This window comes from Poecilia mexicana, unplaced genomic scaffold, assembly GCF_051168715.1.
Source record: "Poecilia mexicana isolate PSO_F unplaced genomic scaffold, ASM5116871v1 scaffold_2, whole genome shotgun sequence".
Classification (NCBI taxonomy): Eukaryota; Metazoa; Chordata; class Actinopteri; order Cyprinodontiformes; family Poeciliidae; genus Poecilia; species Poecilia mexicana.
This window is the reverse complement of record NW_028263371.1, coordinates 49,527,932-49,554,725: the sequence shown is the minus strand read 5'-3', so window position 1 is coordinate 49,554,725 and position 26,794 is coordinate 49,527,932. Positions and strand designations below refer to the sequence as shown.

Here is a 26,794-nt window from a genome sequence, read left to right as displayed (position 1 = left end):
TGACAGCCACAAGCTCTTTCCCTTGACACATCTGCTGGATCATGATTTGCACTACTGCTATTGACATGTTCATAGCAAACAAAAAGGTTGTTACACTGATGCTGAAGTGATCTTGCATAGGTGGGTGAATCTGTGCTAATTGAGGTGAAAGGTGAAAAGAAGAGGCAGAAAACGCACAATGTACTCCCAGCGAACATGGCAGCAGAGTTAGCATACATGAATCATTCAGGACACAAGAAGAGCACTTTATAATCATCAGAAAAAGCTGAAGCACTTCGGTCACAATGTTGCCACTATGATTGCAACAAAAAAATCCTGTCTGCTCCCAGCAGTCAAATGAAAAAAAAATGACAGCCTCATGAAATTATTCATTCGTGGGGTTTGTCTGTCTTTTTTTTTGGGAGACCGAAAACAGTGCAGTGCTGCCAGTGAGAAATAGCTGCAAGTCGATGTGAAACGTCCTTGAAGACTCGGACTTCTTCAGTTTTTGTGACAACTCAATACTAAGCCGAGACAAACTGTTCTGCATAAAGGTCTGTGGAGGTAAATTTCCATCAGAGTGGCATCTTACCCTTTTCTTGCACAATGCTTTGTTTAATGAGATTATATTGTGATTGTTGTTCATATTTGAACATAGACGGTCGTACAACTCCATATACAAGAGGAATAATATATAGGGCTGGGCAGGTATATAAATCTAATCATATAACAGGGAGAGAAAATGTCATGACTCACACAATTTTAGAAAAGAAAACATGTAGAATAATAAAATTTTTCTTGAAACAGATGAACAAGATTTAGTTAGATGTGCTTTTCAGAATTAACATATTGATTCTTGCAGTCATAACATCATTAGTGACATTTAATATTTTAAAAGAAGCAAAAATATTGAGTGAGCACTGCTGAATTTATTTTTCCTTTTTTTTTTTTTTTTTTTTTGCTGAATATTGTGTCTTTTGGCTGTTCTGCTGCTTATGAAGCAACAGTTAGACTTGCCAGGCTGCAGTTAGCTCCAAAACAGAAATGCCAACTACAGTTTTACAACGGCATTACCTCAATATGTGTGATGGGTGGTGCTCATTTCATTTCAATACCTTGAGTGTCTGTCTTTTTTGACAGCAATTTGTTTTGTGTTTTTTGTTTTGAAAATGGCAACATGTGGATGAGGGGTAGCTTTGTGTTGCTTCATGCCCCTTTAACTTGTATGTTCCTAGGGTCTTTTTCTGGTGCTTTGTAAATTGTCACAAACAAGTTAAAAACTTTAATTTGCATTATTAAGAGACATGAAGTTTCTGGCTGTTTTATGTGCATGTTCCTACAACTGTGATTTCTCAAGGGGTGACATAATTTGTTGGATTAAAAAAAACAGCTGAAGTACTTATTGCAACCAATGTGGCATGCATTATATATATATATATATATATATATATATATATATATATATATATATATATATATATATATATATATATATATATACAGGGCTTACACCTCATCAGAAGCTTGGTGTGCAAAGCTAATGACAGACGTTTGTGAAGCATTGCTGAGCAAATTTGTGATCACTAGACTTTCTGATAGAGTTTTGTATTAAAGTTGCAGGAGGTAACTTATATAATAATAATTCCCTTCTCACCCTCCATGGGTGGTCTCTTTTCATCCTCTGAACTTGGGTCCTCTACCAGAGGCCTGGGAGCTTGAGGGTTCTGCGCAGTATCTTGGCTGTGCCTAGAACTGCACATTTCTGGACTGAGATGTCTGATGTTGTTCCTGGGATCTTGCCTCCACTCTTGACCATCTAGCAATGTTAAAATGACTGCAACCATCACCCTGAAGACATTACATTTGTATTTAACCTTTTTGTTTTACTTAATGCTAACAAGGATAAATGAATATGCTGCCTTAGAAATAGCTGGAGAGGACTGCTGGCAAGAGGGATGCATGGGTTTTCTCCCTCAAACTGTTTGATAATTGTAACCTGATCTCTGAATGGATGGATTAAAGGACGGAAAAGGCATTGTTCTTTAAATTTATTTGGATGTGCAAGTCAGTAACCTTTACCAACTTGTTTTTAAGTTGACTGACGGGATGTGTTCAAATACTTATTTATGAAAGGCTAGATGACAGCACAAGATATTTGGCTTTTTGTGTTTCATCAGCCAAGTGAACTACATTAACCATTGTCAGACATCAGTAATTGACAGCAGAGCTCATGGGGGCGGATTCTTTTTTTTTTCTTTTGCCTGCGTTGTTCAAACTCAGTCACAGATTTTTGAATCCTTATGCAGTATCTAGAGCTACTAATTTTCAGATTGGATATGTTTTTAAATGCAACAAACATCTATGAGGCGGAAACAACGAAATAAATTAATTAGAAATTGTATTTAAAGAAAAAGTTAATTTATTTGAGTAACTGAATTCACCGAGACACAATATATGGGTTAATTACACTTAGGCTGATAAAAGCTATGTTTGAAGCTTTTATTTCTGTTGATCATGATAATGATAATTTTTTTTACCACTTGCAGCTTATGAACACACATTATCTGGAAGGTTTTCATATTGACAGGTACACTTAAGGCCTGCTTAAAGGTTATTTTCAACGGGTACTGTTAATCTGAGAAATTCGACTAACGCATTCAAATTTGAATTTTACTGTATGCATCCAAGGTCACATGTGCAACATTTTAAATGTATACGATCTCTTTTAACAACCGTTTACTCCTCTGCTCTGAAATGAAAATCGTAAAACTGAAAATTGGTTGGCTGCAGAAACCAAGACACTCAGGTCTTTTATTTAACATCTCCATGTAAGAAAGCCTTATTGGTCAGCTGAACTCTTCCCATCTAGAGCTACATAATTTTTGCTGTCGGAACAAAGCCAACACAATAACATGGTACCATACAACCTCCCACACAACACTTCAGAGAAAGAAGGCAGAGAGCAATGTTGATCATTTGTCTACCAAGTCAGTTTTTCTTCTGTTGAAGGATCGCAGCTCCTCAACAAAAGAATGGATTATTAGCTGAAAGCCATAGATTTAACCTTGCTTTCAGATATGGTTATGTTTGTGTTGTTCATTTTAAAATCACACCACAGTGTCTTGCAAAAATATTCACACTGCTTGCGTTTATCATATTAACATCACAACCTTCAACATATCCTCAGTCTCCTATCTAATAGACCAACATAAAGCAGTGCATAACTTTGAGGTAGAAAGAAAATGACACCAAGGTTTTTCTATCTAAAGAAAAATCTGAGGAGCTGACATCCATTTCTATTCGCCTCCCTGAGTCAGTACTTTCTGCTGCAATCACATATCCCAGTCCTTTTGGGATACCTCTCTTATAGCTCTTTGCATATAGATACTGAAAGTCGGTCCGTTTCTGCTTTACGAAATAGGTCATGCTCAGTCCTATTGCATTTAGAAAATCTGTGAACATCAATTTTCAAGTTTTGCGAAAGATTCTCGATTCAGTTAGGGTGTGCATCTTCACTGGGGCATTCGAACACACAAAGCTTTGATCTAATCATTCCTTTGTGTCTCAAGTCCTTTGGAGCCTCTAGAAGGCTCTACTGTAGGATTGCCATATATTTAATTGCATTCGGTTCCGAACAGCTTCCCTGGGCCTGTTAAAGACAAACATTTATACAGCATAACGATGCCACCTCTGTTTCAAGTTGTGAATTGCATATTCAGAGATATGTCTTATGTTATAGTTATATTGAGCATTTTGTATGCAGACTGAAAGGCGTAATTTTGCACTCATCTATCCAGATGATGTTTGTGCTCTTTCCATCTCTCATTGATGGACTGAGCAATGTTCCATGAGGATAATGATTTATAATCTAACCCTGCTTTAAACTTCTTAACCCTGGTTTCCCTACTGTTTTGTGAAGAGTTTTGCTAACAATATTTACTCTATTTATTCTAAGCATGCATCACACAAAACTAGACTCTAGTGTTTCAAAGACTCCTCAAGGCAATAGATTTAGGGGTATCATAGTATCTGGTAAATGAATGCAAATTAATATTTTTCAGTTTTCAGTTATTCAGTTTGTTGTGTTAATGGGACGGTATGTATTTTCCATACATAATGCCATTTCATAGCACAATCAAGTAACTGTTACCTTCAGTTATTATAAAAATTCTGCATATATCAATTAATGAAATTTGACTTTACAATTTGATGCCTTGAAATTGGGCTTCTGTCTCTTTAAGAAGGTCAAACAATGCTCCTCCATTACACCGTTTATGATTCTTAGGAATGTTGGACTCTGAAGTAGTTTGCATGATAACCTCAGCAGACATGCATTTCCATCAGGTGTTTGCTAACTGCTGCTGCCACTAGCCTAGAAGAACTGCTTGGTGGCTGTGCTCGATTCTCATCTTCTGTCAGTGCTCCGTCTGGGATTTCTCCTATAGAGCTAGATTTTTCTGGATAAATTTCAACTGGGCCTATCAGCAAGCAGGACTCATTGTGAACGATTGATTGTCTGCACTGTTTTAGAATTGTAGACTGCCTAGGGCTGTGCTTTGGCAATGATGGTGGAGGAAATGAGTGCAGTCATTCAATCTGTGTTGGTCCCACTTCCAAATATTGAGCAGTAAAAGTCTGAGTAAGAGGAATGTATGGCATTTCATACCTCTACTCCCCAATAGGTTGTTTACAGTGCACACAATTTCTGGTAAGTTTTATCAACCTGCGACATTACATGCGTCACAGCCATTAGTAATTAAGAGTCTGCCTCCAATAAACAGTATTGTTTCTTAATAGCCAAGTGTGCAGACCCTCTGTATGAAGCAAAGTGTAAAAAAGGGGTTATTTTTGACCAAGCTAATTTGCAATGAACCCTTTGATCTCAGTTTCAAATGCTGACTCTGAGTCTTTCCAAATGCATGAATTGCCTTGAATGAAGCCGGCATGAAAAGCATTATTTGTATTGTTTTTTTTACCTGCAAATTATTTTTTTACCAAATAGATCTATTCATCCCCCTGATCAAATTCCCATTTTAAGTAAACCCATTTAATCCTGCAAAAGCTATTTTAAAGACTGCATTTTCTTCTTTGAACTTTGTAAAGGTATGATTAAGGGACATTTTGCACACACTGTAAATGTACTGTTCAGCTCAAAGGCATACTTTTTAGACCCACATTTATCATTAGTGTCAGAAAAGTCGACATTACTTTTTCAGAGAAAACAAAATGTCAGTACTAAGCAATGACTTAAGAGGTTCAGCTTAAAGTGAAAAAGTTTCCATGTTTGTTTGTTTCTTTTTTCCCTCTCCCTGCCAGAAAGTAATCATTTAAAAAACACAATAATATAAATGAATTTGAGATAATGACATGAATAATGGTACCAATTATTCTTCATTTGCCAGTTACTCCATGGTTTCATTGTAACCTCATGGGGTGCTGGTGCCTTACTTTTAACATTTCAATTATGTATTCTGCTAAACAAAAGCACTCTTTCAAAACCACAAATATGTTCTGATAAGTTAAGTCATTTTATTGAAATGCAAGCAGAATCGATCATCTTGTTGCACTCATCTGGTCAGCTGTCTGAAAGAAGCAACACTTTTTCATCACTTTCAGGAAAAGGTTAATATCGCTGCTTAAAAATATGTAACTGTAATTTTCAAACTTCCTTTCTTTCCCATTCTGATCCCCAAACTGAGATTCAGCAAGTTATGTTCACCACAATAGGTGCATTAATGTGATTTCTGCTGTGATTCACTGTTTGTGTTTAACAAGCAGTTGACTGGATATACATAATAAAGTGACCAATGCTCAGGATTGTGAATAAGCATTGTGCCTTGACATAACATTTTTGATTTGACACTAATATTGATAATCTGACTTGAATTCAAACAACATGTCTGCATGTTTCTCTCAGGGTACTCCGGCTTCCTCTCTAAATTAGTCTCTCTAAATTGCTCTAAGGTGGAAATGTATGCGCATGGTCTTTTATCCTGTGTGTGACCCCGTGACGGCCTGGCGACCTGTCAGGGTGAACTCAGCCTTTCGTCTAATGACTGCGGAAGATTGAACGGATGATGAATTTTTATAAATAAAACAATTTACCAAAGGGAGAAGGAAGGACTTGTGTATTTAAGAGGAATGCATCCCGTTATGATCATGCTAAACTTTCTTAGTGTTAAAAATCTTAAATCGTACTTACTACTTTTCTCTCTTTTTTGTGCCCCTCATTCTTTAGGACCCCCACACCCTCCATCTGAGCTTAAGCTCCTAATAACGACACCAAATCATTTCTCTCCAGAGCAAAACTATATGATTAATGTGCAACGAGCTGCGTCACCTTGACGGCATTAAATCATTGAGAAAAGACAGGAAACGTACTCCTCTTTGCTCTTGCCTCCCTCCCTCAACCCTCGGTCCCCCTTCCTCCTCCTTCTCGTCCTCCCTGCCTCTCTCACTCTCATCCCACCGGTGCGTCTGTTCGCTGCTCAGAGCGGCGGTGTGCATGTGTCAGGGAGCCGCACCGTTCTGCGCACTGGTTCCGCCGGACATCACCGGATAACGGCGCTCGTCAACCGGGTTGGTGGTGGAGGGGGAGACTGGACCCGGACCCGGAACAGGAGCGGGAGAAGCACCGTGGCTACTTGCATAGCCCGCTCTCCGGAAACATGTCGGAGTTTTTCCTTCTCGCCTTTCTCGCCCTTTCCTCCGGATTATTTCCGTGCGCCGAGCCATCGAAGGTGTCCGACGAGGAGAACGGTAAGCCGGAGCGGAACCACGGGCAATGCGCAGTCCGATGAAACTTGGCAGCCCTAGTCTTTTGTTGGTACACTGCTTCTAAATGCTGTGTAGTTGCTGGATATTAACACGTTTTTTTAAAACGCACCCATCCTGTATCCTAAACAGTTTATTATAACAACAAAAAAAGAAAGAAAGATGCTCCTCATCCTTTAAAGTCCAACGTGTCATTCTTTCCTGGAATATTTAGGATCTTTAAAATGACACGTTGTATTGCTTGATCCGAAATAGCAATGCCACCTGTATAGTAAGAACTCGCTGGATGTGCATTTGGCACAGCTTTTGCTGTGTTTGAGCATTTCCAGGAACAGCCGTGAGGAGCCAGGACAGGATTCCGTAGCCTATCTGTGACTGCAGGTGCGCAGCGTAGCTATATCCTACAATGCAGCAGGTGAAGGGGGGGGGGGGAAAAGATCCCCTGAGCCGGAGAGGATTCTTTTTGCATCCATCCGAGTCCATCCGATCCGAGTTGTAGCTTGGATCTTTGCCGTGGGATCCTTGAACATCGCACCAGAACGGATTTGATAGGACGGTGGTTTGTGCGGTCAGCTCTACAGAGCGCGGCAGAACCTAGTAGGAGCTTATTGCAGCGAGCCCCTTTTTTAGGAGCGTATTAGAACAGAATGGTGTCTGATATTTGAAGTTTGTTTGAAATAAACGGTAGCAGATCGGGGCTGTTTGTCACACTTTTTACTCTCGCATGATTTATTCATCATTATCACAGTCCCGTCAGTAAATCAAAGCTCAAGGCGCAGGACTCAAAATAAGTATCTTTACTTTTGCAATTGATTATATGATGCGCAATTAACCAGCAATGCGACTCTTTAAACTTTGTAACCAGGTTGAGTTTGGTGATAGTTATCAGTGGAAATTCAGTAACAAATCGGAATTTCTACATATAACTTTCTACTCATCAAAAAGTTGACAGGATGCACTTTGAAAATATGAAGTTAAACCAGCGATCTGTTTTGTATTTTATTATGAATGTGTGATAACTGAAACTGAACAAACATGCAAAGCCAGAAATACTGCCAACAGATTCATCTTCATCAGCGCCTCTCGAACAATTTTAAGATAGCTTCTACGTGGCTTTAGCTTGTCAATGAAAAACTTGATTTAAATCGAAGATTTTACCTTCAGCATTTTGCTGCAGTTTTAAAGGCTTATTGTTGTGTAAGCCTTAAATCCAAAAACAAAGGCATGAAAAATTACTCTTACCCATAAAAATTACAAAGCACCTCCCCACTTCAATTTTTTTTTATGTGACCACAAAATGACCTTTGATGCCTATAATATGGCAGTGTGACAATCAATACCACGCGCTACCCTTATATCGGTATGTTGGAACTATTTTTTGGAGATCGAATGGCAAAAGGTATTTTTATAGTTAACCTGAATAAACGATAGGTCCTGTGAAAGTGGTTTTAAAAGTACAAATGGTTATCTTTTGAATGACAGAAATCTCTTTGCTACCTAAAAGATCGTTGGGATAATTGAGGAAATACGCAGCCAAAATCACACCAGCTTTGCTCGACATCTGCATCTATTTTTTTTTTTTTTTTGCAGAGCACAGTTCAATTCTGCAGCCCCCAGCTTGTGTTATCTGCCAAGTTCATAGACAGCTACTTATGCTGCTTAAAACTGAAACAAGATTTATAACCCCAAAATTAAGGGCCAGTAGCATACTGCTAAGTTATTAACAATATTTAACTGCTAAGTTATTAACAATATTTAACTGCTAAGTTATTAACAATATTTAAATGAAATTAACAACCTCCAAGTATTGTAAGGGGGTAGGGGAGCAGATGTGGAGGGGCCACTAATAATCTTGGGCTGACATATTAAAATTATAAATGCACCATTCAAGCAATGACTAATTTTCAGTTGTTGCAAATCAAATACTGAAAGATCTAATTCATTAGCTTTTTTATTATATGCATAAAACAAATAACTGCACAATCAACCACATGTCCTTTCATTAACATTTTTGTTTAGTAAAAAACAGGTAAAGGTTAGGAACACATGCCTTACTTTAGGAATGGGAATAATCTGCTCATTCCTTTTTTTTTCTCCTGAATTCAAAATCACTACCTCTATCATATAACCGGCAGCACATTTTGTCCAAACTTTTTTGTAGTCCTAGGGGAACCATTGCCTTCAGTCAACATTTACAGTGAGTTAGCCGGATCTAAATGAAAATGAGATCTCGATCTTGGCATGGGAAACCTATATTGGTGCATCACTATCCAAAGCCAAAATCCATAAATAGAATTTCAGGAGGTTTGTATACTGCTTTGGTCAAGCTTTAAATTTAGGTCCAATTAAAAAAAAATGTTTTCTTCTTTTGTTCTCCTTTGTACTTTTTTAAACAACCTAATAATCCTAAAGTTAATGTTTTTAAGTATCCATTTACCAGAGGTTAGCTGATGTTAGAACATGCTGTTTTGCCCTTCACTCAATTTAGTGACCTTGATGTTATAATGCTGCAACTCTTCTAAACATTTGACCTAATTAAGTGATCCTGACATCCTTTGAGGATGAGGGCAGGAGGGAGTGATGGGTATTACAAAAACAGGCACTTGTATTTATATACTTGGCAATATGCTTGAGGGTTTTTTTTTTTTTTTAACAAACTGGTTTACCATTGTGATGGCAAGAATCTTTGAGAATTCACATAGGCTTCACTTGATGTGTTGTCTGACATATTATGGACATGTAATTACTCTAAAACCTAAAAAATGTATAACTTTAAAGGGGATCCATTAAAAGGTTGCTTTGCAATTGTTAAAAAAAATCTTCTTTCAAGTAGTGCTTCCTCAAAGATTTTTGTCATAGATGGTTAAATATAAGCAATCTTATAATTTTAAGATGATAGAACTCAGCTAAATTTTAGTAACTAAAGATTTGACCAAAAATATTTTAACCCTGTGTCATTTGAGAGCAGGGCTATGAAGGAATGCCAGACATTGGAAGACAAAACATATTTAAAAAAAAATCACATTAAAAATTACATAAAATATTTCAATGTTGCAACAACATCTTTAAGATTATACATAAAACATATAACTAACATAATGTCCCCATATCGTGCCTCTACTCCACTGAGGGCTTTAATGTCAGTATACAGGCTTTTATTTTCTTGTTTTAAATTAAAGAAAGGTGACCACTATTTTTAACTTGACCAATGCATTTACATGTACACCTACGGCGCAGTGTATTTGGCATTTTTTCGAGTCAGAACTTAAACTCAAAGATCGTCCTTGTAATGATGTCTTACCTATAGCTTACCCTCCTTTACATTCTCCAGCCGAGCACAGCGTGGCGAGGCCGCTCTGCCTGTTGAGAAACTGTCACAAATGCCCCCCTTCAACACAGCTTGGAAAACAGGGACTTAGAGATTGCCTTGCAATCACAGTAGGCAAGACAAACACTGTGTGCTTCTCTCGGTGCATGAAATGAAAAGATGGATTTGGCTCTTTCAGCTCTGTAAGAGTGTCCCACTCTGCAGCAGTGTTGAGAGGGGAGTGGGGGCGCACCTAGTTTTGACTGAAAGTAAAAATAAATAAAAAAAAGACACAACTGTTACATTGAGAACTATTAGATTCAGACACACTACAATAGAACCTGGGATGAATCACTATCATCTCCTGCTCCATTCACACCAAGAACAAATGAAACATCTTGTTGTTGCACAGTGCTGATAATGGAATTTCTTTTTTTTTTTACACAAAACGTGGTTGTTAGTCTAATTAGTTTGAAATTCATTTATTTCAGCATAGTTGTGACCAATTTGCTTTGAATGCCAAGTGGTGAGTAGTGGTTATCTCTGAATGAATTAAAAGCATTTCTGGAGTTCAATGTTTGAATGGCATTGTCTCCAATAAATGCTTCCTCTCTGTGTTTCCCTACTTATCACTCGTGTCCATCTAACATTGAGCCGGTCGACCTGGCCTGGCTGTTGTGTCAGAAAACCGCTGATCAGACACTAAGAACAGCTTGAGGAATTTGACAACAACGTTGTACTTCTTTCTTTTTTCAGCTTTTTTCCTTAAGGAAAAAAAAAAAACACATTAAATACTCGGGATCTCATGCAGCGACCTCGGTGGCAGATAAGCATCACCAAGCTCAAACAGCTCAAGGTTGTTTGTAATGTATAGCCTATTTAAAAGTTGATAGTGATGTCAAAGGCACAGATATGTCCACACACTAATGCAGGTAAAAGTGCTTTCAGGAGCTAATTAAGTGAGATAGTGAGATACGATCACACGAAGCGTATGTAAGTAACTTTGCGTTTTAAACGTGCATTGGTTGGGACAAAAATCAGGATGAGCGCAGTCATTTAGTGCTCAAGTTAACCAGCAGATAGTTTTCATCTTTACTCTTTAATGTTCCACAGCAAAACTGCATTTTCAGGATTAATGTTCAGCTATATTGTAGAGTCGTATAGTTAGAGGGTGGTGTGGAGCAATCGATGGAATGAAAAATGAATTACTAAAGACAGGCAGATTTTTCTATTGTTCCTTCTTAATTGCAAAAAAATGAGTTTCATTTTGTTTTTAATATCCTATTATTGTCCAGACTTCGATATGAACCACTTCAGCACTTCCATTTACCAAGATAAGAAAAAGAACAAATAGGCTATATGAGAATATGGATAATGCTTAGTGAAAGAGTCAGCTATGTGCCTGCAAAATATGTTAGGCCCTTTAATTTCACACATTAAATCAGGATCTGTCAGACAAATTAATAGTTGTTATCTACCTGTCTGTCTAGTATGTGAAATATTAAACAGTAAAATGGAGGACCTCACTGTCGGTACAACGGCCAGGATACCTTGAAGTCCATTAGCTAATCACACATTCATTCACATGCAGATGTATATGCAATTGAAATACATCTGCATATGAATTGCATTCCTGCCTCATCTTGTGTGTTTGGAATAACTTTGGGTAATTTATATTTCTTAACAGAGTAACAGTACCGTATTTTCCGCACTATAAGGCGCACCGGATTATAAGGCGCACCTTCAATGAATGGCCTATTTTAGGACTTTTTTCATACATTAGGCGCACCGCATTATAAGGCGCATAGAATAGACGCTTCATACTCTATTATTACACATACACATTAATAAAGAAATGGTCCCCGAGTACTTTATATAGTAGGCTGGCCCAGTCGTTGTTTCACTCATGGTGTTGGTGTTGCGATATTATGCCCAACTGCTTTCTGGGTAACACAGACCAACCGACACGCTGCCGCTGCAGTCTCTGTCTCGCTTCCCCTGCCCCTCCCCCCCCTTTAAATGTATTATCAAACTTTATTAACAAACCAGTGTTCTGACAACTATCCCAGCATGCACCGCGCACTACTTCTTCTACGGGGAAAAAGAAGTTGGCGGCTGCTTACCGTAGTGGACCAACTACGTAAGCAGCCTACTGCATGTCTGTGTAAACATGACGTCTTTCATTTCAATCTGAGTTAATTAGCGTAGCATTTCTGCCGGATTTTCACAACATATCAGCCACGACAATGGACAGGGGAACCAACAAGTTCATGTCATCTTTTTTGGACGACATCAAGGTGTTTGAGCCACTGGATGCCTCCAACATTGTGCGCGTCACAGCTAAAAGCTACCGATAGATGAGGAAAACAGCAGATCCTCACACCCTCAGCATAAATATAGCTGTGGACAAGATCACTGATGCCTATTGTTCTTGCAAGGCTGGGTAAGTCGGCATTCATGGTTTTGATGGTCCACAATGTACATTAGCATGTGTTTTAGGGCTGTTGTAAACGAATATTTTAGTAATCGAGTAATCTATCGATTATTCTTACGATTAATCGAGTAATCGGATAAAAAAATTATAAAATGAAATATTGGTAAATCTGGCATAATACCGGTGTTACTATCAGATATCAATATCAGTCCAATTGTTCATATTTGAGCATCCCTAACAGTTGCTTTTTTGTAGTTTAGAAAACTAACCTGTAACAATAATAGCTCACTTTCTAAGTTAACCAGAAGAAAAGTTATAGAAAAATCTGAAATTATATTGAATTTAATAACAAAGAGGCAGGCTCACAAATATGCTTATAAAAAATGTCTACAATCCAGCTTTTAGTTTATGTATTCATCTTCAGTGAGTTTAATAGATTAATTAAACTCACCTTGCCACCTAACCTGTCACGCTTTGGGTTTGAAAATACGGGAAATGCCGCCTGGAGTGCGAGGAGAGGGCGAATGAACTAACGTCAGATGGGGTGGAGGGGAGGAAATAGACCAGCGGACTGACGAACCGTTAGACCGGGGGACGAACACGGGGGGAAGCAATACGGGATATTTACGACACCTTCACTGGTCACACTCAGAAACTCATCTACCAGCCATGTACGATGCGCTCCGCCACCCGTTTCTTCAGACCGGGATATGACATTTATTGTGCGGTTCGTCGGTAAAGCTACATTTACACGGTAAGCATCAGCTACTCAGCCGCCCGCCCTGTTCAGGCTATCCGCTCACCTCAGCGCTCTTCCCGCCGTTCGCTTTCAACCAGCAGCCCCGGAGGAGAAATGCTGCCGTACTCCAGGCATTCCCCCAGTCATTTTAAGGATGCTTATTGGTTCCCCAAAAACGATAAAAAGTCGGGCATTATCATCAATCAATAAAATCCCCACGGGCCAATCTTGAAGATTGGACTTTATGCCGCTGAGACTTAGCTTTTGTCAACAACTCAGAGGCGGAAGTGAGAGCTCCGCGCAACGCAAATGAAGTCCCGGCCGGAACACGGTGCGCTAACTAATAAAACATAAATTAACGAAGCTTCGAGGCAGGTAAATTTTCCTCGAGGAATTTTAGTAATCGAGGTACTCGAATCATTCGAGGAATCGTTTCAGCCCTAATATGTTTACTACTGTAGCTTGTGTTTGTGAGACGGTCACGCACGTGGTAGCTGCGCTGTGACCTAAAATGGGCATTAGCCAATGAAACGCGGCCCCTGTGGTAAGGTCCGTTGCTGGACCTGTTGTGGCTCAATATTGGTCCATATATAAGGCGCACCGGATTATAAGGCGCACTGTCGGCTTTTGAGGAAATTGAAGGTTTTTAGGTGCGTCTTATAGTGCGGAAAATACGGTACTCTGTAATTATATTCTGTGCATGAGAACACAACAAAAGGAGTTGAATATTGGCAACAAAAGAATGATTTTTCTATAGAGTAGGTCATCTATATGAATAATAATTTATTTCTCTGTTTTTAACATTTATTAGCATTAACTGTAATTCCATGTCCAAGACAAACATTGAGTTCTGAAGTCACTCAGTCACTCATTGTTCCAGGTAATTTCGCACAAATTACAACCTTCTTGGTCAAATTAAATATTTTGTGGTCTAACATCCCTGCCCTGATTTCTTTTTTCTTCAGATGGTTTTGAACTGATTTTGATTCCCTACAATTTGATTTACAGTTTTTTTTTTCTTTTTTGCCTTTTCTCCCCCATAAATACATCAGTCATGTTTTCTATTACACAAGATTGCTGGGCTTTTCTACATTTGAATCAGAAATCTTAAACTTAAGATCTCAAAATTACTAGATTAATTATAAAAAAAACCCCCTGAGATTTAGATTTACAGCAGAAACAGTTATTTCTAGTTCTTGCAGAGTCTGAGATGGAGCTTTTGTCTGTTTTGCAGTTTCTCTGAGAACCATATGCTCTGTCCTTGAGGTGAATTATGTGGGACGTTCTCTCCTGGAAAGAATAGTAATTACTGGCAATTGTTAAATGTTTCTCACTTGTAGACTCCTGAACTTCATATTGTTTGGAAATGGCCTTATAACCCTTCACTGATTAGCAGTCTGCTAAAATTGCTTCTCTAAGGTCATTGCTGAATACTTTTCTTCTTGGCTAGCTGTAGACCAAACCTTCAAAATCAAATCCATTTGATCTGCAGCACTTGACTTTTACACTACCTCTTTTTTTTTCTATAGAACCAGGAAGGGTTTGCTTTGCTTTTGAAGTGAGTGTAATGATAATCAAGAACTTTTTTCCTTTTGCATGGTTGTGTTACTGTGCATGATGAGCTTAAGTCATACAAATCTCAACTGAACATGAACTTGCTTAGCAAGGTATCTTTTGCTGTTAATCTGTTAATACCACATGATTTTCTTTGTTTGTTTTATTCACCAGTTTGAATAATAAGCTGAAATTGACTGGGCTGTTTAATAATTATGATCAGTTTGGATTGAATGAAACTGACTGAGTTTGTATTATTGGATTTAATTAACTTTTTTGGTGGGAGAAATTTTTGGGAGAATTGTTGCTGTATAAATAAACTGAACTGAACTGAACTGATAGACAGCCAAGAAATATATTTATTTCAACTGAGCTGGTTAACAGCACTGAAGCTGTTGCCAAACCAAGCATAGGTTTTGGAGGAACACAGGGTCAACAGCATGTATGCGTATAAAAATGAGGCAGAGGGTGAATAAAGCTGTGATCATTTAATCCTTTTAGTAGCCTATGTATGTCTGGCCAGGACAGATTTTAGTTGCCTTTTGAGAACCCTAACAGGGTTTAACCTCAGCTTTCCATACTGCTTCACAAGCAGCGTTGTAGGCTTAAAACGGAAAGGTAGAATGCCTGATGCTGTAGCGTTGCGCTGGCAGAAAAGTTCAGAGTCACTGTCTGAATCATGAACGCTCGGCTGAGATAGTAAGGGCAAGTAATCAGGATAGAAGAGAGGCATCTGTTAAAGAGAATTGTTTATGGCAAGCCAGCCCAAGGGAAAAGAGCTTTAACTTAAATATTACAAGGGCTGCTTGTGGTTGTCACTGAAATATTCTATTATTAATTTTTCAAACTGGGAGCAAGCTGTTCTGGCTCATGATTTTTGGTGGAACCTCATTAGAAAACAAGCACTCTGAATCAGACAGCAGCTGCAGTACGGCTTTAATTAGTGACGGAGGACGTTTCAGGACTGCAAGGTGTATCGGCCATCTCAGTTTTCACTTATTAATCCATCAGAATTTTACTGAATTGGTGACCGCATGTGACGTAAAAGCACAGTCTGCCCTCCAAGTGTGGATTTATTAAATAAATTATTTCACACAAGCACAGCAGGGAAGTGAACCCGGTCAAGACGGAAACCGGGCAGGCGAGTTCAGTGATTGTATTGAACTTGTATGAAAAATAAAGGTGGTCAGAGAGGCAGAAAAGCACAGAAACAAAAGCAGTTGTTGGGGGGGAGGGGGTAGATCTGAACAGCCTATGCTGCTAGGTAAGACAAAAACCCAAGAATGGATGGCTGCCGGGCTGCTGGGGGATTTGGAAACAGGTGGGTGTGGCAGTCAGCTGCAGGCAGGAGGAAAGGTTGATGACGTGGGAGGAGGGAATGTGACTTCAGGGAGAAGATAAAGATTCTAAAATCACACCAACTGAAGAAACCATGATATCCAATTGGACTCCCACCCTGCACAAAGGCTATTGTGGGGTGTCCCAGTATAAATATCAATTTAGCAAAACTGTTAAATTAAAAACAAATATTTCATGTTTCTCTATAAAATGTAACAAAAATTAGTTTTGGTTAGAAATAAATTAGGTCACACCCTCATTTATTTAGCTGGGTAAAAAGACAGTTTTTTGTTCTGTGCTTTGCTTCACACATGGGGTCTGGACCTTCAGCTATTGGAAAACAGTTGCTGGCTGGAGATGTGGACTCTGGTGGAGTCTGTATTGATTGAATCTACTTTTTATGGAGAAATTTGTTAAGATGGTATTGGCTGTGAATTTGCTGTATAAGCAGTGCTTTAGCGATTGAGTGAAGTTTATGTTTTTTTAGATTTTACCCAATTGCTAACGTTTGGCCGTGGCATATGTAATGAACCGGTTCAATACTATGAAGATTACCGGAAATTGCCTGACCTGCAAGCAATCATCCCTCACTGCAAACAGAGACGTGTCAAGCCAAACAATATGGCTGTTAATGTTAGTTCAATATTTAGAAGTGTGGCCAACACGGACTAAATGACTTCATTTACTTCCTCCGCTGTCACTGGCAAACTTCAGCGATAGCCAGACTACAATTTTAAAACGGTGCACATCAGGTGCACATATTTAGCACATTGTTGCTCAGCATTTTCAAGAAAATGTGCCCTATTTAATTGCTTAAACGTTTAGTTTTGGAGTGTTCCTACTGGTGAAGTGAAAGTGAACACCGTAGTGTTTACTGGGGGATTTAAAGATGATTTTAAAATCAGACATTCTGATGTGAAAACAGTCTAAAGATGAAAGACAACAACATGTCGTATCTCGGAATAAACTGCAAGATTCTAAAAAAGCCCCCAAAAACCTTGACATATAATTTGGAAGACCTATGGCAGGGGTTTATATAATAGTAAATTTCCGAACAGTTAAAAAAAAACTGCTCAGGTATTAATCTTTTGGAAGGCAAGCACAGAAGAAACCTTTGTTTTCCAAGAAAGGCCTGAAGGCCACACTAAGGTTTTCCAAAGCCAATGTGTGAGACCAGGACTACTGAGATAATGTTTTTGGACATAAAGGTGTAAATTGAATTATTTGGACAACATAACACAGGACATGTTCAGCAAGTGCCGGCTTAAAACAAAGACAAAACAAAACAAAAACATCACATTTCAACAAGCAATTGAAATGTGGCAGAATATGGAGATTTAAAAGGATTGGGATGTTTCTGCAAGGCACTCTGTACACAGGAGAGAATCTCCATCTCCTCCACTTTCCTCCACTGCCACTGGACAAAGTCACAGGAAGGGTTTTAGTGAAACAGTCATAGGTCAAGCTGATTAAGCTTAAACTGTTATCAGAGATTTATCTCTGACTTGGTCAAATGCTCAACCTGGGTCTAAGTTTGGTTCAGCAGAAGAGGGGCAGTAAGGGAGTCTACATCAGTAAGTACAGAATTGTTTAGTCTCCTTGATGAATGATTTCCATTTCAGATTATCAGATGTAGCGCAGATAGTTAAAATAAATTTGTGGTAGAAGTTTGGGAAAAAAAGAAAAATAAGCCTACTGGAAATGAGCCTACTGACCTGACAGACTTGAAATATTTTCACCAATCAAATGTTCAGAGACAGCAAAGCAGTGAAATAGTAAAGTACATGTTTCCAACTGATGAGCATAAGCCTGGATGAATCATTCTTTTGACTTGTGTATCTGTTGTTTACAGCTAAAAAAATGAAGACAGAAAGAAGCACTGTGCCAAAAGAACTAGGAAAATAGTTGTTAAAATACCAATTGAGTCTATTAGTCAAATACAGAAAACAAAATCTGTGATACCAGTCAATTGGGGATTACATAAAGTTCTCACCACGCACAAACATTTGCTTCAGGATGTTTTCCCTTATAATTATGATACAAAACTTGTGGAATACTGGAATTGTGTATATATACAGCTCTGTCAAAAATTAAGAAACCACTGCAACGAACCCAATTGAAAACCTCATAATTATTCCACCAAATATTGATTTCTGACACTGAGTTAAAACGTTATTACTGTAGTTTCTAAATGAACATGAACTTGCTTTCTTTGCTTTATTTGAGGTCTGAAAGCGTTGCATCTTTTTCGTTAGTTTGGCCAATTCTCATTTTCTGCAAATAAATACAAAATGTTTGCTTGGAATTTCAGAGACATGTTGTCAGTAGTTCATAGAATAAAAGGACAATGTTCATTTTACTCAAACATGTACCTATAAGAAGTAAAATCAGAGAAACCAATCATTTTTAGTGATCTCTTTTTCCAGAGCATGTATATATACATTTTTTTTTCTTTCAGGTAGAAAAATGGGACACATTTATCGACTGAGGGTTTTTTAGAAACAAAAACCTCCACAAGGGGTGACAACATTTTTTTTCCAGCTCATTGAAAAGATCCAGTTTTGGTTTTAAAGGGGAAACTGTTTGGTAATAAGTGGCCTTCAAAGGTGGGACTGCCCTCTATTTTCACAGCTGTTTAACGCCTTTTCCCCCTACACCACAAACTGAAAATGGGCCTGCCAGCTGCAAGGTCTCTAGCTCGGTTTTCTGCCCACATCCTGTTCCGACATGGCAGCAAAAGTGTCCACATCAGCAGTAGGTAATCCTCAAGACGTGAAAAAAAGGTCCACACAGTCTCCAGGCTAATCTGTCTTCACTCACTAATTGAATAAAACACACGCTGATTCCAGGTAGAACTGGGTTGAGGTCTGCATGAGACTGTGGTTCCAACCGGAGATGATGCACCAGTCAGCATTGTGCTCTGGCTTGCGCTGCTGTTGGCTTGTTCCAGGTGCATTTTTATTGACTCCTGCATTTCAAGTTTGTCTTGGCTATAAAACTAGACAAGCAGTCAGAACTACTTCTAAGCTCTTCAGCTGCACCAGAGCAGACTGAACTCTCCAGCCAAAACCTGAATGTTTGTCTAGAAGAACTTCAAACATTGCACAAGGCACGATGAAATCCCATCTTGGGATTTTTTATTTTTTATTATTGAGGTAACTGCTTAGGCAGCGTTTTTGCAGAATGACATCCAGTCTTTTATGCGCTATGAAAAGACATTGAAACAGCTGACACGTCTCTCTGGTGATGTCAGCTGGGTGTTGCTGACATTGAGCTCTTACATCCTTCTCCGGGCAAAGGTGAAGCGTGGCCGCAAGCGAAAAGAAGGAGTCTCTGAATCAGCCCCTACCTGTTTTTTCTTGTGTTTTACTATGTGCTGATGAAGCTGTGCTGAGTCCAACAGAAAGAAGATACTGAAAGTAACTGTTAGATTTGTGATGGTGTCAAATTTAATATCCCCTCCCACTGTCTTAACGGGTCACAATCGAATCAGTAATGGATAGGCTTGGGGTGTGTTAGTCTGTTGCTGTAAATTGACTTACATCATTGATTACTAAATGGAAGGCGTGATCATTTTTTTCCACCCAGTTAAGAGTTTCAAAATAGATTTGTTATAAGATGCTACATATTTTAAAATGCTAAATGTATATATTTTTTTTGCCTTTGAGGAAACAAAGAATGTTGGTTATAATAATGATTTGAGAGGTTCTCGGATATCAAATATTTTAAATGCAACATTGGACTCAAACATGACCTTTTTTTTGCATTTTGTCGTTTTACAGCCAGAAACTTCTTGAGATTTTTTACTCAAACTAACATAAATTATGATCCAAAGTCTAGATGAAACAGTTCCGTCTTAAATTGTGTGTTTGTACAACTAACTGCCTTGTCCTGCCTTATGTTTATGGCATTAGAATGATATAATGTAATACATTTAGCTACACCGTAATGGAGTTATCAGTTAGATTTATTATTATGGTAGCATTCCCTGCCAACAATTTCTATTTACACTGTAACCAACATGCAGATGCAATTTTCTGAATTAAACATACAAACTGCAGTAACAGGGTGGATTACAAAGCATGGTGTGTAGAGTGAGTGAGTGGTGGGACGCCAGCACATCTACCTGCTAACAGGATTGCATCATCTTTCCATTATCTTTCAGGGATTTGGAACACCTTCAGTTAGCCAGTGATACAAAAAGAAAAAAAAGATTAACTTAACTGTTGTCAGGCTCATTGAGAGAAAAAATTCCATCTAGAAATACCTTTTGGCTTTTCAAAGGAGAAGCTGATGATTTAATGGAAGTAGATGCTAAATTAACAGAGATTTCTATTCTCGCAGTGACAGGAGGCCTGCAACGCCCACTGCATTTTGACATCTGGTCCCTGGACACAGGGAAAATGGATTAAGAGGGAGAGAAGAAAAAATGTAATAACATGATTATTTTATTGCTGAAGATCTTTTATTAGGTTTTCTGTTTGGTCATCACTTTGCAAATACACACATAAAAGACACAAGTATTGCTCTCCTTCTGGAAAATGAACCTTTACCCCAAAATTCATACAAAATGGCCTTGTATTTAGCTCCATTAATCTTCTGCTTGTCTGATCACATTTCCCATCTTTGAAGAAAAGCATCACTACAGCATAACACTGCCATAACAATTTTGTGATGGCGTGTGACATTAAATCCAAAAATACTGTAAAGCTGTGGTTGTAATGCGACAAAACATGAAAAAAGGCCAAAGAACATGTATGTCTCTTTTATAAGTTGTGTAAGTCGTTACGTAACCTGCTTTGTGAAAAGGAAACAGCCGTGCACATGTACAGTACAAATATGCCCACCAACACAATTCAAACAATATAACTACCTGCTTAACTGAGCATTCAACAAGGGACATAGTGCGATAGTAAAGGTTAAAGTTGGTATTCGGCTGGAAGGTCTGGGTTAAGCAAACCTTTCTTCAAATGTCTCAAAGGGTGGAAGACTCTCCTTCTGCTATTGGTTTGTCAGTTTGGAAGAGTTAGCGGCGAGCTGGATGATGGCAGCACCCCGAGGAGATAACCTGTGCATATTGTTGTGTGCACACTGTGCACATATTCCGTGTAGCAGATATTCACTTTAAGCCATATATTCTGCTTCCATTGCATTTATTCTTCACCACGGAGGATGCATGTTCTCTTCTATATTTTCTCTCTTTTCTTTCTTTTCATAAAGAAACAAAATATTGACATACTCTAGAAAAACACTATTTTTCTGTGTGACATAAAGTCATGGATATAATTACCAAAAGTATTTTTATTTATCTATTTCTATTTAAAACAAAAAGGAGAACATTTTCTCTTTTTTATCATGTTTGAATCCTTAGTATTTGGTAGAAATGCCTTTTTAAACTGTATGACTTGGATCCAACTGTTTGAGTGTTCTTCCATAAGCTTCTCGCAATATTTGCTGGGATTTTGGTCCCTTCCCCTTGACAGAACTGGAGTAAAAACGATGCTGCCGTTTAACTGAAGAGTTCCTTCATTCAGGTTTGACAGTACACACATGAAAATCGTAACATTATTTAGAGACAGTTATGTTGGTCTGTGTAAGGTTGAAGAATAACTTGCAGGTTACAAATAACTGTTATAAAACTGAAATATAAATATGCTGTGTCATTAGGTTGCTTTTCCTATAATTGGGGTTTTATCATTTATTAGTGTGTGAAAGCAGAGTGTGGATTTTATCATATTAAAACTGGTATTACCAAATGTACATAATTCTAGGCGTACTAAAAAAGGAATGTTAATAGCAGTTTGCATTCCTTATATTCCTACTTTTTTTCTTTTCAAATTTAGAAATTGTTCACCTGACTTACCATAGCCGACACACACACTCAACTTTTAGTGCAGCTTCAAGAACCATTCCCCCCATACCCGTTTGTGTTCCTTGCACTCTTCTAGGTTGAACAGTGTTAAATATTAAGCATGATCAACAGGTATACTTCCCTTTTATTCCCTCACACTTTAGCTAAAAGCCTATTTCAAGGAAGTCTTTAATATTTGATCAAATCCTGCTTCTGCCATAAATTGGTGACAACCCAACGAATAAACATGTTAAGGTTTGGTGCCTGTCTCCAACTGATCAATACAGAATGAAAGATTTTCTTTCCAGGATGATTGTTGGAGAAGGCTTGGTAAACAAAAAGACGGATACACTGGGAGATATTCTTTCTTTTTTTTGACACTACAATTACTTTACTAGACTTAACTAGATGTTACTTTTGTTGATAGATGTCAAACCTAGATAGTATTTCTGGTGTGTGGTAAATGTGCAGAAGGCATGGTATCCTTACAATAAATATAAAAGACAATGTTTGTTTTTTTTGTTGGACAAAAAAATCTTCTAGTTATATGAGAAGATTTGTTAATAAATAAGTGGTGATAATGCCTCCAAGACTCAATGATATAATTCAGGTATTTGAGCAAAACTCAGGTTACACTTGGAATATCTTTCACAGATATGGATTACTTCCACTAAATGAACAGTAGAATAAAAAAAATACCCTTCTACAAATTTATGGCTGTTGAATGTTTCACTTCCTTAAGCAAATTTCAAACACAGGGAATTAAATAGACACAAAAATGAATTGTTTCTAAATGATGCTTTAGTTTCTTATTCTTCCCGACTAAGCTTTGTCATCACATTGTAGTTTAATATTAGACTTTACAATCCAGTGTCTCCCGTGTGTTGGGATGTTGTGCTGATAACTGAAAATATCTTTGAGGTGCTCCTTTTATAGACAATTTCTAAGTTAAAAACTACTGCGTGACTTAAATATGAAAAGTCTGCACAAGCAAACACACAGGCACAAACACACAAAAGAGCTTGGTGCCAGCACTTATGACCTACAGATTGGTCAGAAGTAGTGGTGTTGAGGTGTTCGAATCCCCCAAGTGGCAACGACGGTGGCCAGAGGACCACAGAGAGGGCTGCCGAAGCCTGGCTGGGGACTCTCTCCCAGCTGCCACCTGGCACAGAGCGAGGGCTCAGTGCCCCATCATGCAGACTTGGCTCAGAAAACCAGAACAGGGGAGGGATTCATCCGTCCCCCAACAAGCTTCATTCAGCTGACAAACCTAAGGCCAGTTGGTGATGCTGCACTAGATTAATCTGGGGAAAAATAAACATAGATATATAATAATAATAATAGAAACGTGTTTAATTTTATTGTACATCGCTTCAGTGCCTGTTGGTAAACATTTACATGCTTGTGCTTATTTATGCATCTCCTTTTCTCAAGCCACCAACTTAAAAAACTGAAGGATAATGAAAACAGAAAATGTTACTTTCTGTAAAGACTAGCACCTAAAAAGAAGATGTCACAATAGACTGGCTATGTCATTTTACAAAGACATGGAAAATTCATTGTGTTTTTTTCTTAGACTAGGTTTTCCACAATCAACATTTAAGGTGGAGTACTCACTGGTTATTCAATAAGCTTCCAAGATAATACATTTTTAAAGGATTTTGCTACATACTGATATTCTTGAGCATAACACTTTAGGATAATTTTTAAAAAAAGTTAGTATTTTGCTTATTGAGGGACACCAGTTGTGTTGGTGCAGATGAGAGGTCAAATGTGTTACGTTCATGTATACTACAGTAGATTAGAACCTCTCCATAAGCCTGTTTAATGCAAACATCAACATACAGACAGAAAATACACGTATAAAAATTAAGTCTTACAGCAATAAATGTCTGTGTTACAGCTACCGTCCCTGGCAGACCAATTAGTGTTACTCTTCAGCTAAACAGTGTGAAACAACAAAAATCCTTGGCATTGGTTTTAACGCCCATGTGCAAAGCAGAGGAGTGGTGACATTGAAATGTGGATCCATCAAGAATTACGGGGTGTTATAAAGACATAGTCTTAGCGTGTTCTTTAAGTATCAATTTGGAGCAGTCTCTAAGTGTGTGTTCAAGGCCGGCAGTTGCCGCAAAGAGGTTTTTGGCCCTGAAATATTTGTTAGTCTGCCATGAGGGATGAATAATTGAATGTACTTTCGTAGCACTGTGCATGAATTGAAAATAATAGATAAAACCGTATGACAGCCCACAATCACACCTCCTGCAGAAAACCACATAGTTCACTTTTAGCGGCTTGGATAGTGTCTACTCCTGTGGATTGAGTTCAGTTTTGTGGCAGCGCTATCACTCGGTTACTTTGTGTAAAAATTAGATTAGAAAATACATCACCACCAGCTGTCATCAATCTGATCCACTATGATTTTCCAACATGCTTCCGAGCTACTATTGATCTCTGGTTCCCTGCTCTCTCCCTCCCCTAGTGTTAGATTGGAGTCGTATTAACTGCTCTCCCATCAATCACGGTTCACCCATGTTTGTTTGTAGGAGTCTTTGATACGATTAGAGCAGTGCTCTCAAGCTCATGTCACGCCCCCCCGCTAGATTGGAATGCGTCGACTTGTTAAGGATGCCAGCACTCTCTGCATTCTTGTTTTAGTGATGTCCTTCATTGTTCCATAACAGAAAGGAGAAATTAAGCGTCTGCAATGTGTCAGCTGTCACAGGTATCTCCTGTTGCTCAGTACCTGATAAGATCCACTGCCCCCTGAAGCAGCCCTTTGTAAGAACAAAACCCCAGGGAAATCAAAATCCTTTTGGACTTCAGATATGAAATATGTTTTTCTTAGATAATGCCTTCTTGCGATTGCCCCTGTGGCCTTCTGCACATTAAACGGTGAAGATCATTTTTTTCGTCTTGAACAATGATTGGATTTTTTTATATATATTTTTTTTTGTTTCTTTTTTATGATACTTGTGTTGCATTATGGGTCACCAGGTTTTCTAAGTATCCACAACCACATATTTAGAAGCTGAACAAGTTGGAATTCATATTTTGTGACAATATTAGAAACCAGAAAAACCGTTTGCCTGATATGTTAAACACAGACACTGGTGTTAAAAAAAAACAAACATAATATGAATATCTAGTAGATTTAGAAGAAACAACTCTACAACCCTGTGACAGGCTGTTCTGATGTAAAAAAAAAAAATAGATAAAATGATTTCAATAGTTTTTCTACCTTTAATCTGATAAGTCCATCTATGAATAAAGGTCCAATAAGCTGTTTGTACAGCTGTGTACAGCCCAAGCTAATCCTTTACCAAAGGATTAGCTTTAGTTAATTTCCAGAATTTTGGAAAAAGGGAACATAACAATTTTTATTGCCAAAGTTCTTCAAATATCTCAGCTTGTGCAGACATCTGTAGTATATGGCTCTCCTCTGGCAATTGTACAGATTTCTTGTCAGAATTAGTTTTGGACTCTGGCTAAAGGAATTTAATTATTTTTTATTGCAAAATAATAGAAAAAGGTTGCTACTACTTATTATCTTTTGTAAGATCAAACCAACATTTAAATGTAGAAGTATAAATGTACAGTAGTTGGGGACTTAATCAAATATCGCTGTTTTAATCTTTCATTCAACATTTTGGACAAACTTTTATTTGATCATGCAACATTTTTTAGCTCTTCTTTTTTATGGGAACTTGCCCTGTGGTTTAAAAGGCTACTACAGTATAATATAGTGGGGGACATGTGATAGGCTGGTATTATATGCTACTCAATAGCAATAGACAGACCCGCTGCAGCTTATAAATAGTGCAGCACTGTTTTATTGAAATTGAAAATGTCTAACTTTGAGCATCGCATATGTCTTTTAATGAACTAATGGATTTTACCAGAGCAGAGACTCATCTAATCACCAGGCAATTCGCACAAGAACAAATGAGTGGTACAGTAAAGCATCAAGAAGAGGCTGATATGGCAAAAAATAAATAAAATATCACTACCTTACCTCACAGATTTTTGAGCTGGGATTACAGTCAGAAACATGTGACACATGGAAAAATATGTAAAAATCACAATGCAATTCAGATTTAGTCGGTGTATATCTGTGTTTCTGTGTCTTAATGAGGTGTAAATTGAGCTGCATGCAGTGGGTGGTGGTCTCATTGGCAGTAAATAATCAAGTAAAGGTCACAGGCTAGTGTTTAGCTATTGGGAAAAACATTAGCTCTCTTGTCACAGTCATCATTGAGTAATGGATGCAAGTTCTAAGTAAACACCCGAGGTCAAAGTGACATGCATTAAGTACCTACTTTGTTCAGCTGTGTCTTTTTATGACCTTGTAAAGTAATTTATGAGAAAAAAAAATGTCTTGTTCTGCCTGCCGTTCTGACCTGTCATGTTTTGTTCATCAAAGGAAACACATTTGGACAATATAACAGATATTTTACAACACTAGTAAAGCAAGATTATTAAAATGATTGGAGATTATCACCAACCATTGGACTATACTGTTGGACTTGGTCATTCGGTCATACTTTGCAACAGCAACAGGTGTGCTGCATGCTTTTTAATTAAAACAAATTCCCTCATGTTGATTGACTTAATATAATCATAACTTTAACATCTTATTTTTAAGTCTGCCGTTATGGGAATGATTATCTTAAACACTTCATACTTTGACGGTTATTCTGTGTGAAATTATTACCGCATCTCACTTAGCTACGGTTATTATTGTTTCAGTATGCACTCTTTGTATGCCTAACCATCTTCCCTCTCTCCTTCTGTCTCTCTTTTAATCTCTGGCCA

At 38.1% G+C, this 26,794-nt stretch overlaps 1 protein-coding gene across 1 annotated transcript in view; it reads left to right on the top strand.

Annotated features, from left to right (window-relative positions):
* The first annotated feature begins 6,472 nt into the window (after positions 1-6,472).
* The window catches only part of lrp1bb (low density lipoprotein receptor-related protein 1Bb), a 318,836-nt gene continuing 298,514 nt past the window's right edge, over positions 6,473-26,794 (top strand). The window contains exon 1 of the mRNA XM_088002164.1: positions 6,473-6,738. Coding sequence (XP_087858290.1) covers positions 6,648-6,738 — 91 coding nt within the window. The 5' untranslated portion in view covers positions 6,473-6,647. The remainder of the gene's footprint in view (positions 6,739-26,794) is intronic.